At 43.9% G+C, this 13,919-nt stretch overlaps 1 protein-coding gene across 3 annotated transcripts in view; it reads right to left on the bottom strand.

Moving 5' to 3' along the window:
- Positions 1-13,919, bottom strand: part of tmem132e (transmembrane protein 132E) — a 370,949-nt gene that overhangs the window by 71,198 nt on the left and 285,832 nt on the right. The window contains exons 1-2 of one of the 3 annotated variants that reach the window (XM_029699922.1): positions 9,153-9,768; positions 7,512-8,451 (exon numbers count right to left, since the gene is read on the bottom strand). In XM_029699922.1, coding sequence (XP_029555782.1) covers positions 7,512-8,451; positions 9,153-9,231 — 1,019 coding nt within the window. In that variant the 5' untranslated portion in view covers positions 9,232-9,768. Of the gene's footprint in view, positions 1-7,511; positions 8,452-9,152; positions 9,769-13,919 lie in introns of those variants that run through there. The other 2 variants (XM_029699925.1, XM_029699923.1) reach the window with 2 other exon arrangements.

Genomic DNA, 13,919 nt, shown 5'->3' with positions numbered 1-13,919 from the left:
CTAATGCTAACATGCATGAACCCAATTATTTTACGCTTACAGAAGTCAACAAATGAGAGCGCCTGGGGAATGGGAGTGGTGCTGGGGGCTGCGGGGCCTGGATTAACCTCTACATCACCAGAGGAACAAAGGAGGAGTAGGATGAGTACGGCTCAAGGCTAAAATAACTTGTTGTCTAGTGCATTCGGAACAGAGAGTACAAGGAGCAGGTTTCTGGGCACGGAAGAATAGATTCAAGGCATAATGTACAGACAAGGGTATGGTAGAATGTGAGTACAGTGGAGGTAAGCCTAGGCACAGAGTGACGATGAGAGAGGTTTTGTCTCTAGAGGCACCATTTAAGCCGGGTGCGGTCACCGCATGTGTGGGAGGTGGAACATAAGGGCTAGCTAAGGAATATTGAGCAGGGCTGGAGGCTCTACAGTGAAATAAGACAACAATTACTAACCAAAACAGCAATAGACAAGGCATATTGACATTAGGGAGAGGCATGTGAAGCCGAGTGATCATAGGGTCCAGTGAGTAGCTAGGCGAGCTGGAGGCACGGTGATTCAGACACTAGCAGGTCTGTTGAAACCCCCTAGGACGGTTACGTCGGCAGACCAGTCGTGATGGATCGGCGGGGCTCCGTGTCGGCAGCGAAGGGTCCAGGCCAATTGGCAGAAGAGGTATTGAAGCCCAGGAATTATCTGATGGAATTCTTTGGCTAGCCGGGAGAAGGGCCTAGCTCCAGGCTAACTGGTGCTTGCTTCGGCACAGAAACCCCCTTGGACGGTTACGTTGGTAGACCAGTCATGATAGATCGGCGGGCCTCCGTGTCAGCAACAAAGGGTCCAGGCCCATTGGCAAAAGAGGTAATTGAAGCATTTACATTTTAGACATTTAGCAGACGCTCTTATCCCGAGCGACTTACAGTAGTGAATGCATACATTTCATACATTTTTTTCTCTGTACGGGTCCCCCGTGGGAATCGAACCCACAACCCTGGCGTTGCAAACACCATGCTCTACCAACTGAGCCACACGGGACACACGGGACTAAGCCCAGGGATTGCTTGATGGAATCTCTTCAGCTAGCCAGGAGATGGGCCTAGTTTGAGGCTAGCTCCAGGCTAACTGGTGCTTGTTTCAGGACAGAAACGTTAGACAGGAGTAGCCACTCGGATAGCAGCTAGCTAGCTGCGATGATCCGGAGTAGTTCAGAGCTTGCGGTAGGAATCCGGAGATGTGGAAGAGAAAAGCAGTCCGATATGCTCTGGGTAGATATCGCGCTGTGGAGGTTGGCAAGAGTTTCCCGGGCAGAGGCTGGCAGTCCGCGTTAACGGTGATGACCGCTAGCAGTGGCTAACTGACTTCTAGCTAGTAGCGAGTTAGCTGGCTAGCTTCAGAAGGGGGTTCCGGTTCAAAAGTGTAAAAATAGAAGATCCATACCACATTGAGTGAGGCGGGTTGCAGGAGAGCATGTTTAGTCCGTAGATGGAAAATTAGATTAAAGAAATAATATATACGTATATACAAGGGACGGGACAAGACAATCAAAACAGACATCCCCACTGCTACGCCATCTTGGATTAAGTATGGTGATATGGTATGGTGAGGCTGATCACCAGCCCCTAATCCCTAGGCATTCCTTTGAACTAGATTGGAACAGTTAGATTTAAACAATTTGGTAAAGAATCTACACAGCCTATCAGAAGGCAAGGTGAAGCAATAACCAAACTACTTAAACCTATCCAATCCTTTCAGATCTGCAATAAACTCAAGGGAGTAGGGGCTAAGGGTCGATTTGAAATTCAGCCTATATTGCCTTATTTCACTGGTGTGCATCAAAAGGATAGAAACTTTAACCTCTCTTTGGTATGTGGGACACACTATTCAACAGCCAGTGAAATAGCAGGGCGGCAAATACAAAACAACAAAAATCTCATAATTCAAATTTCTCAAACAAACAACTATTATATCCCATTTTAAAGATACACTTCTCGTTAATCCAACCACATTGTCCGATTTCAAAAAGGCTTTACGGCCTTTTTGAAGTGCTGAGACAAAAAAAAAACACACAGCCATTTTCCAAGCAAGGAGAAGCGTCACAAAAACCAGAAATACAGCTAAAACTAATCACTAACCTTTGACGATCTTCATCAGATGGCACTCCCAGGACTCAATGTTACACAATAGATGTATGTTTTGTTCGATAAAGTTCATATTTATATCCAAAACCCCCATTTTACATTGGCGCGTGATGTTCAGAAAATGTTTTGCCTCCAAAACCACCGGTGAATGAGCACATCAATTTACAAAAATACTCATCATAAACATTGATAAACTTTACAACAGTCATTGAAAGAATTATAGATACACTTCTCCTTAATGCAACCGCTGTGTCAGATTTCAAAACAGCTTTACGGCAAAAGCACATTGTTCAATATTCTGAGTACAGAGCTCAGCCATCAAAGCAAGCTATACAGTTACCTGCCAAGTTCTGGAGTCAACAAAACTCAGAAATAGTATTATAAATCTTCACTTACCTTTGCTGATCTTCGTCGGAATGCACTCCCAGGACTCCCACAAGAAATGTTTGTTTTGTTCGATAAACTCCATATTTATGTCCAAATACCTCCGTTTTGTTCGCGCTTTCAGATCACTATTCCAAAGGCACAATGCGCGACCGCAAAACCCTAGACGAAAAGTCAAATAGTTCCATTACCGTTCGTAGAAACATGTCAAACGATGTTTACAATCAAACCTTAGGGTATTTTTATTATAAGTATTCGATAATATTCCAACAGGACAATAGCGTATTCATTACAGAAGAAAAAGAAGGAACGGTGCGCCTGCGCCTTCTTTTTCCTCTGTAATGAATACGCTATTGTCCAGTTGGAATATTATCGAATACTTATAATAAAAAGACCCTAGGATTGAAAACAACTCATTTGCCTCAGGCAGTCCACTTGTTGAGTCAGCTCTTATTCTCTCCCCAGTAACAGTAGAAGTATGAAACAAGGTTCTAATGACTGTTGACATCTAGTGGAAGCCTTAGGAAGTGCAAAATGAACCCTATGTTACTGTATACTGTATAGGCAATCACTTGAAAAACTACAAACCTCAGATTTCCACACTTCCTGGTTTAATTTTTCTCTGGTTTTTGCCTGCCATATGAGTTATGTTATACTCACAGACATCATTCAAACAGTTTTAGAACCTTCAGAGTGTTTTCTATCCAAATCCGGACGTCAAAATACTGCCCCCTACCCTAGAGAAGTTAAGTCATAGAGAAAATATAACAAATTCTGCAACTCAGTGAAAACTAGAAAGGAGAGTGGTCGGTCTGATTGAGGTATGAAAACTCAAAACAGGGAATAAAATGCTTCTCTCCAAGGAGAAGACATGATCGTCTACTACTAAATCCTAAAAATAAGTAAGAAACTGCCTCAGGCTTAAAACCTTAGTCTACTCTCAGGTTGATGTGAATAAAAAGCGGTAGTAGGCGAACAGTTACGTGCTTCTGTCCTGCACACCAATGAAAAAAAGTTCAAAGCGGAGGACATTTCATTTAACATTTGTCCCATACTGTATATCTTGTTTGTTAGGTTTGTGTGTCCAATATGAATTGGATATCATCTGGCATTGTGCAATGGTAAATGTCTTTGACACTTTTTTCTCCAGACTGTAAATAACTCACTCACAGCATGTGTGTGTGCGAGTGAGGTAGTAGTAGTGGTAGTGTGGCTACTTTACAGGTAGCTCTCTCAATGACACAGGCAGATCAAGAATAAAAAGTGAGGGGATAGGACGGAGGATAGTTATCCAGAAAGTCTAGAAACCGTCAATAAAACCAAGTCAGAGTAGAGGCAGAGAGGATTTGGGAGGCTACAGGAGAACACTTCTATCCTGGCCCTTATCAGAGATGACCAGGGCTCGATGTTGTCCGATGTGGGCTGACAAGCCGCCCGTGGCAGGACAACACTCTTCCTGAGTCATCCGATCAGTGCCGTGCTCACTCCGTACCGAGCGGGTTTGACATTTCCCATCACAGACATGGGAACAAGATGAAAGGGCCCTGAACGGGGAGACATGGCAGAGCCACTGGACAGCAAGAAACAGAAGCCCGGGTCAGGAAGTTGCCGTGTTCCTCGATAGCAGCAACAAAAACACCAGAGGGCCTAGGCATAAGAATATGGGTCACATAGGCTCTCATTTGTTCCCAAGGCACTCCGATTTATACGGTGTACGTGAGGACAATATGTACGTACTGTATAAGGCAGCGTTTTACTGACAGTTCACTGAAATATTATGGCATCATCGAATAAACTGTATCTTAACATACGTACATGATAATAATTCCAATGCGTCATAAATGTAGCCCCACAAATGTAGACGTCATTCTCACCTCTGTTTATTCACCACTACAGATAGAGGTGGACTTCTCAATCTCAACAAAAACACAGAACAAACTCATGCTGCAAACTATGCATGTAATTATAGCTTTTCTGGGTGATGACAAGCATCACAAAGACGTGCTGGGTATGATTAATAATATATAATAATATATGCCATTTAGCAGACGCTTTTATCCAATGCGACTTACAGTCATGTGTGCATACATTTTAAGTATGGGTGGTCCCAGGAATCAAACCCACAATCTTGGCGTAGCAATCGCCATGCGTTACCAACTGAGCTGCAGAGGACCACATACTGCCATGCACTGCATTCTTATTATTTCCATAGTAATGGAACATTAAAGGCATAGCTACCCCCCCCCCCCCCCCCCCAACACACACACGTGCACACATGCACATTTGTTACAATGGGAACCGTGGGGGAGGGGGGCGGACAGGGAATTTCCAAGAGTCACAAAGCCCCACCACCTCGAATGTGATCCACTGCAATAACATGACAGACCTTGAAAGCCATAAGAAATGAAAAGGGGATGGATGGAGGCAGATAGGGAGGGAGGGTTAAAGGAGGTAGACTTCTGCTGAGTTCAATTCATATTTAAAGACCTTCTTTATTACATCTTTAATCATCTTCTTTTGGTGGAGATGCCTCAACAGTTGACTTCCAGCACTGTTTAATTCACACCCAATTGAGTCAACTGTCCCAGGGTCTCTCTCCCTCGAATGTTCCCCTCTTATCACCTACTTTACCTGGAGTTGTATTTTTCTCTTTTCCACAGAGACAGAAATGCAACACTGTCACTATCCTGTATATGCAACACTGTATAATTCTTAGATAATCACATAAATGTTAGTGGAGGGTCAAAGATGAATTGAGAGCTGACATTTGAATGTTATGTTTCTAAGGCAACCTAGTTTGCAAGGGAAAGTCATGTCCAAGACAGTAATGGTTAAAAATCAGTTTAGAGGATGCACATTGCACACAACGTGATGAAGGCTGAAATAGACAAGGTATCATTCAATATTATTAAAACCTTTGAAACATCAGAGAATCTGGTCATCCATTTTTTTTATCCATGTTTTAACTATGTACAGAAACATATACAATATAACTGGATGGAAAACCAGTGAAAAAAAATACATTTGGCATTTTCATCACTAAAGTGGCACTAAAATGGATTCATTAGAAAATGTTATGAATGGGATGGACACCAATGAGGTGAAGTTAAAAGTAAATGCTTGATCTATATATGACAACAGTGTTAGGTAGGGCTGGGATGACTTCTTTAGGAAAACAGCCTAAGGTTGGAACAAACATCATTATGTTGTCATCCAGAGTCAAATGTATCTATTTTCTAAGCTATAGCACAAAATATTTAACAGGTTTTTAAAGGAACTAAGAGTTCGGTCTGCTTTCTGTTTTCACTTTAGCCATGGAAAAGGTATTGCGATACTGGTATCATCACAGGCCTAGTGTTAGGGTGAGGGATTGGGCAGGACACAGCTTGGAACAAGATATCTTTTGGGAGGGAGGGTCTCCTTGGGTGCAGACACCGCTGTGATGATGCGAAGACAAATGCTTGGGGCTGTCCTCCTTGGAGTCTGGAAAGCCTTTACCTTGTGAAAAGACTTGTGTGGATAAATTCCATAAGACAGCCCACAATTTATACCTTTATACACATACACCGAAACACATCCAGCACATACGTATGCAAGTATGCACATACACACATGTCTCATGCTTGTCCCCACACACACCTTGGGTTGGTTATGTAGTAGGAGTCTTTCATGTTGAACTGGGGAGATAACTCTAATACACTATCCCTGCCTGCATAAATCATAGCACTGCCTGTTCCTGTTCGCCTTAATGAGTTATTGAAGTCTAATTAATTCACAGTGAATTCCTAAATTGAAGTCTGAGAGTTTCCATTTTGATTAGGGGGTGCCGTGTTTACGAAGCGTTTCACCGTCATGCCTCAGCTTTCGCTTAATATCGGGCCCCTCCCCCTCTATTTCTTCTCATCTTCAGGCGAGTAGAAAAAGAAAGCTCATTTTCCCGAGGCTTTAATGGATTTAAATAATCATTTTCTTTCGTCGGAGAACTCTAACCCTCCCATTATGTTGACGGAGAGGAAGAACAGTGAGAAACAGGGGCGAGGGAGAGGAGAAATGCCTCGTATCCCCTAAGCTCTAATTCAACAAGAAGTGGGTCAGCTCATGAGGAATTTAATTTGAACAGATGTCAATTAATACCCATTATGCCTGCTCTTTCGAGGGGCTGCTGAACGCTCTTCGTCTCATGCTCTTGGAGCCGAGTCTTACATGAGAGATTCAAAAAGATTTGACATGATATAGTCCTTTAATTTCTTCACTGTGCCGGTTGAATCTATAGCGCTAGGGAATGAAGTAGCTAGGCCTCTCTGTTACAGGGGAAATTGAGTCCTCCAGTTATCAACATCTAGGCGTGTGTTCAATAGAGAGATGGTATACAAACCAGAAGTGTATTTTTTCCCCTGCAGAATGTTGAAAAACAGACACTTCAAAATGGCTTGACGTTCATGATTCTAGAGAACATCTCCCAATTGGCTTTTACTTGTGTAAGCTCCAGCACTTATGTAAGGAAACGTTTCTGTTCAATACATATAGGCACCACTTCAAAGGACTGAGATGACTCAAGTTGACTTATTTATTTAAATATTTTTTTCACATTACTCCATACCTTGGTAATTGCCACAAGACACTTTTCCAGTCTCAGTAAAAGTGATCTAATGAGAGGGAAGAAATCTGTGATTATAAATTCTACTTAGTATTAAGAAAATAATCTAATGCATATAATTGGTAAGAGTGAACTCCCTGGACAAGGATTAGGGTTAGAGTTAACCCTGGAGAAGACGATAAACAACTATGTCAGTAATGCTTGGACAGTGCTTATGTAAGGCAGTAAGTAACACATTGACCATATTTCCGTATGAAAGCACACACTCTGCGATTCCTTGCCTCCTTAGCTGTATTGGAGGAGAAGGTCCAAGGTCCCTACCCTCTGACCTAGGAGAGATGATGTGAAGAATCCAGGAAAGATGAATTGAGAAGAAAATTAATTGAAATACCCACTTACTTGAGGGTGAACTGCTCCACGGTGGAGTTGGGCACCAGGTAGAGGAAGATGTTGAGGGTCTCTCCTGGCTTCAGCGGCTTCTCCGGCAACCTCAGGAACATGTTCTTATCCAGCTGCTTGTCCACCACCAACTGCTCCTGGCTGGACTGGTACAGGCTGATGCTACCGATGCGGAGGAGGGGTTGCTGAGAGGGCGGCTCACCCCGTGATCCTCCTCTGCGACCCGAGCTCTCGCCGCACTCCCCTCCGCTGTCCGGGTCGTGGAGGGTGTAGTAGAGCTCGGTCTGTAGGGTTTCCACACTCAGCTCCAGGCCCAAGCTGTCGCTGGAGCCTTTCCTTCGGCCCAGGGGGGCCACATTGGTATTGAACCAGGTGGGGGGCAACTCCAGCTGGGCCAAGCACTGGGCCAGGTTCCCCCATAGGCGGCACGACGTCTTGATCTCGCGTACGTCACGGAAGGCGTGGAGCCTCACACAGGGCAGCTTGTCCTGGACCTTGAAATCATCCCAGTCGCGACCTGCTATGTAGAAGAGCACCTGGACCACAGGGTTGCTGGAAAACACCCTCGACTGGACGATAAAGGCCCGGACCTTCCAGTTGACTGTCAGCCGCCCGGGGATGTCCAGGGGGCTGAAGGGCTGAAGGAGGTCCTTGGACAGGCTCTGGTCCTGGGCGAACGGGCCAAAGGTGATGTTGACAGCGGGAAGCTCCTTGGTCTGAAAGACCACAAAGCTCTCGGAACGCTGGAGAGGATGTCCGTTGGTGGGGATACCGCTGCTCTGGCCCGAGGACCTGGTCTCTCGCAGGAAGAAGGCCAGCTGGGCGTTGGAGAGCTTAAAGTTGGAGGGAAGGTAGACATCAGGAGGGGTGGGGGTGGACGTGACTGCCGAAGAGCTGAGGAGAGCATCTGAGCTGGTCGGGGATACTTTCCCTGCAAACGCTGATCAGATAGAAAGAGAAAGAGAGAGGACAAGATTAGAATATTTACAATGCAACATGTCATTTCTTTCTTTGCAATTTTCACCTGCTCTTTACATTTAACTGCGACAGACAGACAGACAGACAGACAGGCAGACAGACAGACAGACAGACAGACAGACAGACAGACAGACAGACTTTACCATCTCACCCAGTCAGAGAAGGATGAAATGTGAACAGTCAATGAACACTAATCATCTGATAAAGGGACAGTATGTGTCAAGTGGCTTGCAGGCAGGTTGGGTCATTGTGTCCAATGAAACGGGTTGCACACGTTAATAAGCTGCCCGGCCACTGATCTGTATCATTCATGCTGCTCACAAGATTCAGCTCAACACAACATGCTCAATCAATTGTTCCTCTAGTTCAATAACACACCAGTAGTCAGTCTTAAAATTGACTGAGAAGCTAACGATTGGACAAAACGCAGAAGTTTTTAAAACAACAAGACATTTGACGAGGACAAAATGTAAAAGCTAAATAGGGAGATAATTTAGGACAAAATAAAGTGGGAACAAAATAAAGTGGGAACAAACAAAAACGTTTTATATAATCACAAACTCTGAGAAAAGGACAACTTAAAACATATACCCTCAAGCTATAACATACAATCTGCTCAGGCATAGGACACAGTCATAAAGAAACAGTATTGATGTGACATACTTATCAGAAGTACCAAGAATAGGGCATAAAAGTGCCAAAGCCTTTCCAGACAGACCAAATCAGAGATTAAAAGTCCCATGTTCCAAATGGTCTGGCATTGAAAGTATATTTCCTTGAATAGCCTTTGAAAAGTGTATATCCAATCATCAGTAGAGATTTTGCAGTCACACAATTAACCGATCCTCAAGCATCAGTAAAAAAAATATCTCCACAGATATTCACTGTACTGGAACAGATTTCTCAGTGGCTCAATTGCTTGCACTGCAGCACACGCCTGTGGGGGACCTACAGAGGTTCTTGAACCTCTGCTTCTATTCCCTTTGGTGCAATCGTGGTCCACAGCAAAGACACAGAAGCTCTTTGAATCCAGTCCACATGCAGCTTCACTCTGGCAGCAGTCCCTTATAGACCAAACCCCTCCTCGCTAGCTGGGTCTAATGCTGTAGACAAAGCCTTGACACCGCCCCGTCTCGCCACACCTAGCCTCAGTCTATAATCACCATTTTAGCTCCCAGCCAGAGCTAAGACACACAGGCCTCAAAGGACTCTTGAACCACACACTCACAGAAAAAAAAATCTCCAGCTCGATTCATCCTCTCCCACAGGACGTGTTCAGGCAGGCTCTTCTGTTTGTGTGTGAGTCAGTGAGTGAGTGAGTGAGTGTCTGTACGTGTTGGAGGGGAGGGGTGAGGTGGGAATGGGGGAGGAATGTATTACTTGAATGCCTTCAGGCAAAGAGAGTGAGCAGGAGAGAGGGGGGGGGGGGATTAGCTAAAGATCATTGACGAATTAGCTCTCCCTCTACTCCTCACTCTCCTTCTCTCTTCTTCTGCCACGGGCCCCCGAGAAAGAGAATGAGGGTACATGGGGGAGGGGGAGGGTTAGGGGATTTTGACTACTTTTCCCCCTAAATCACAAGTGGCTTGAATTCCTACAATAAAAGAGAAGCAAATTCTTGGATGTATGTGTGGGCCAGGCCTACACTTGGCATCACACTCAACAGGAGGCCGAAAAAAAGATGAAGGGGCCTGTTGTTCATTCCACCACGAACCGTTTCACTTATTTCCACATCAAGAAGATAAACGGAATAATTCTCATCTCTCAATGAAGTAGATGTTCTTGAGCACTGTTTTTATCAGTTATTTTCAGTCATGTATCAGATTTCCCAAAGGACTACGGGTGATTTTGCATATCTGCTTGAGGAACTTGAGTACATCTCTCCGAGTTGTCTGAGCCTCCTTCAAAAAGGATTTCATGTAATTTATAGCTGATTTAGGGTTATCGGGAAAATAGGGTTCCATTTATCACGATATGGATTTTTGTCCATATCGCCCAGCTCTAGTCAAACAAATGGTGCACTCCCACAGTGTGGTCCGACTCTGACCGTCTGAGGGCCAGGCAATGAAGTACCTCTTTAGGGGACTGACATGATACGCTCATCTCTGCAGAGCAGAGCAACGCTGTTCCATTACGAGACCACATTAGCTGCTTGAGTGTCTCTTCATCCCTTTCTAAACACGCGTAATGCACACAACCGATTGCTCTTGTATAGTTCCCCGTCCCTCCCTCCCTCCTACTGTGTACTCCAGCCCCGAGGCACACTACGGTCTGATTGAGAGGGCATGATTTACGGCCCACGATGCACTGGGGTACTTCCCCTCTTCACCTGGGGTGCTATTCCTTTTCGTTGCTGCTGTATCAAAGTGCGGTGGGGATAGGGGAGCAGATGGGGCTTACAAATGGAAATCTGATAGTTTCCCCCTCCACCATTACCATTTGGCTTCCTATTAGACCTAAGGGCCAAATTTAGTGGCTTCTCTTCCTGTTGCACGCTCTGTTAACATGACACACATCTGTTGGGTGGGGGGAAATGAATGTGTAGGACTAGCTAGCATCACCTCAGGGCTCTTTCCATCTATCAGAACATTTGCCCTGATGGGGATTAATGAAACATTTTGCCCACTATTGGTTGTTAAGGTTGGGGCCATTTCATTCAGCTTAGTGTGTACTGTTAAGTTGCAAACCATTTCTCCCTCAAGATTACATTTCCCCCCATGTAAGATAAAAAAGATAATATTACATAATATAATGCAGAAATAACCTTCTCTTATCCTCCAACTTGTTAGGATGCATCAAGTCAATTTATAATTTCAGAGGGTTTATTTATTGACAAAAAGTGATGAAATGTAGACATCAGTGAAACTTTAATAATTTGCAGAGGGCTAGAATGACATAAAGCTGGATCCGTTTGATCTTGCTACTTTATGCTAATCACTTGCTCAATGGCCACAACTCAGACAGTCTGCTGTATTAGTTAGATAGGAGTTAGCATAACAAACAATGGTTGCAAATAAGTTGATTTGCATAAAAAAACTGGGCATTTGCTTTGAGGCTTTTGGCGTCTCATGTCTGGGTATTAGTTCACAGACACAGCACGGCACAGTATCCTGAAAACGAAACCCACAGCAAATATGTAATTAGTGTTGTAATGTCTGTTATATCAGTACAAACACAGCAACATAATTTCCTGGCAAACCTGCCTACTTTGTAGCACCCCTCATCTCCCATCAAAGCTCCATTGCCTCCAATGGTATTTGTTTACACATTGGAGGGCGAATGCTGCAGGGAGAGTTATATGTTAGAGTAGGGTGCTGGCATTTTTGTTTTGCCTCCTTTTCTCTGGTGGGGGTTCAATTTGCCACCTGCGCCTTTGAAATGGGCAAATCACAGTTTGTGTGAAATAGGCCGACACTGAAGAGGGAACACGCTATATAAACATACTCTAGCTTAATGAGTGATGTGAGAAAAACGTACAACTACAAGGGAGTCATAGTACTTTATTCTCTGTTTAAGTAACAGCGCTGGTTTGCTGATGCCATGAAAAGGCTACAGTGGCTAGTGCTGAGCGATTAGTGCTTTTTGAGGTCGATTAGGTTTCAGTTTGATTATTAAAAAATAATAACAGTTTTCAATTTTGGTTTAGATTTTTTTTTTTTTTACATGAAATGTATTATGAAATAATGACGTTACAATAATTTTTAATTTACATTTTCTTATGGAAATTCCAAAGCCAAAAATAGTGAACATTCAATTGCCAAAACATTGAAAATATTCCATTGTCTCTGTCAGGTCCACATTGGGTAGAAATCAACAGACAAATAGGAAATTACAACGAAATAATACAATATTTCAGTTGTGCATACTACAAAATGTTTAGATGGCCAGGCCATCTAACGATATGTGCTCTCCATACTGTACTGTCTTTAGTCATCGTATTTAGGTAGCCTACCTAAGTATGCTTCAGAGCTGTCTATGTCACGTCCTGACCAGTGAAAAGGGTCATTTTGCCATAGTAGTATGGTCAGGGCGTGGCAGGGGGGTTGTTTTGTGTGTTTTGGGGTTGGTTTGTTTCTAGGGGAATTTGTTCTAGTTTTCTGTTTATACGTTTAATTTTCCATGTGTGGCCGAGTATGGTTTCCAATCAGAGGCAGGTGTCTTTCGTTGTCTCTGATTGGAAGCCATACTTAGGCAGCCTGTTTTCCTTTGGGTTTTGTGGGTGGTTATTTTCTGTTTAGTTGTTGTACCTGACGGAACTGTTGGTCGTGTTCGTTATTTTGTAAGTGTTACTCATTAAAGATTTAAGAATGAGCACTATCCACGCTGCGCCTTGGTCTATTCAATACGACGCCTGTGACAGTCGAACTAAATATTTTTTTACTAGTTATTCGAAGTAAATAAGGTATACTTTTACAAACAGTCTCTGTTCCTCTCGTTGTTGTACTGTGTACAGTACATTCCTCTCTCATGCGGTTTATGCAGTCTGTGTGTATCTAACATACAGTAGCAGGTGTAAAATTGTATCTGGATACAATGACGAGATGCTCATGTCTATGCCCTAACCAATGGGAGTCGTTTTACCAAAGGCGGGAAGGCAGGCAACAAGCTTAGTTAAAAAAATAAACCCATAGAAAGGCATTGGGCATATTTTTGGACAGATTTTGGCTCTCTGAGCCGGAAAAAATGCGCGCAATGGATTATGATCTTTTTACTTAATTACCACATTTCAGCAATGAACTAGGTTGAATATTTGCTTAATAAAAACTACAAATCCCGGGGGCTTCCCAAGTGGCACAGCGGTTTAAGGCACTCCATTGCAGTGCTTGAAGCGTCACTACAGACCCGGGTTCGATCCCAGGCTGTGTCACAACCGGCTGTGACCGGGAATCCCATAGGGTGGCGCACAATTGGCCCAGCATCGTCCGGGTTAGGGGAGGGTTTGGCCAGGTGGTTTTAGTTGGCTCATCACGCTCTAGTGACTCCTTGTGGTAGGCTGGGCACCCTGCAAGCTGACTCTGGTTGTCAGTTGAATGGTGTTTCTTCTGACACATTGGTGTAGCTGGCTTCTGGGTTTAGCGGGCGGGTGTTAAGAAGCGCGGTTTGGCGGGTCATGTTTCGGAGGACGCATGACTTGACCTTTGCCTCTACCGAGCCTGTTGGAGAGTTGCAGTGATGAGACAAGATTGTAATTGGATCGCAATTGGAAATCATGAAAGTTGGGAGGAAAAGGGGTTAAAATGTTTAAAAAAATTGTGTCCCAAATAGTTCTTGACTTGATTTCTCTGTTTTCTTTCATGAATGATTTTATTTCTCTTTAGTGAAACGGCGTGTTGGAATTCAGGTAATAGAACCGACATCGGTGAATTAGTTGTTTAATACCCCCCCCCCCCCCCGCACCCCCCCTCAAAAAAGTTGGATAGTCGCTCAGCA

Source organism: Salmo trutta, chromosome 19 (assembly GCF_901001165.1).
Source record: "Salmo trutta chromosome 19, fSalTru1.1, whole genome shotgun sequence".
In the NCBI taxonomy this organism is placed as follows: domain Eukaryota; kingdom Metazoa; phylum Chordata; class Actinopteri; order Salmoniformes; family Salmonidae; genus Salmo; species Salmo trutta.
The sequence above is the reverse complement of the archived record's forward strand: the minus strand, read 5'-3'. Positions and strand labels throughout refer to the sequence as shown.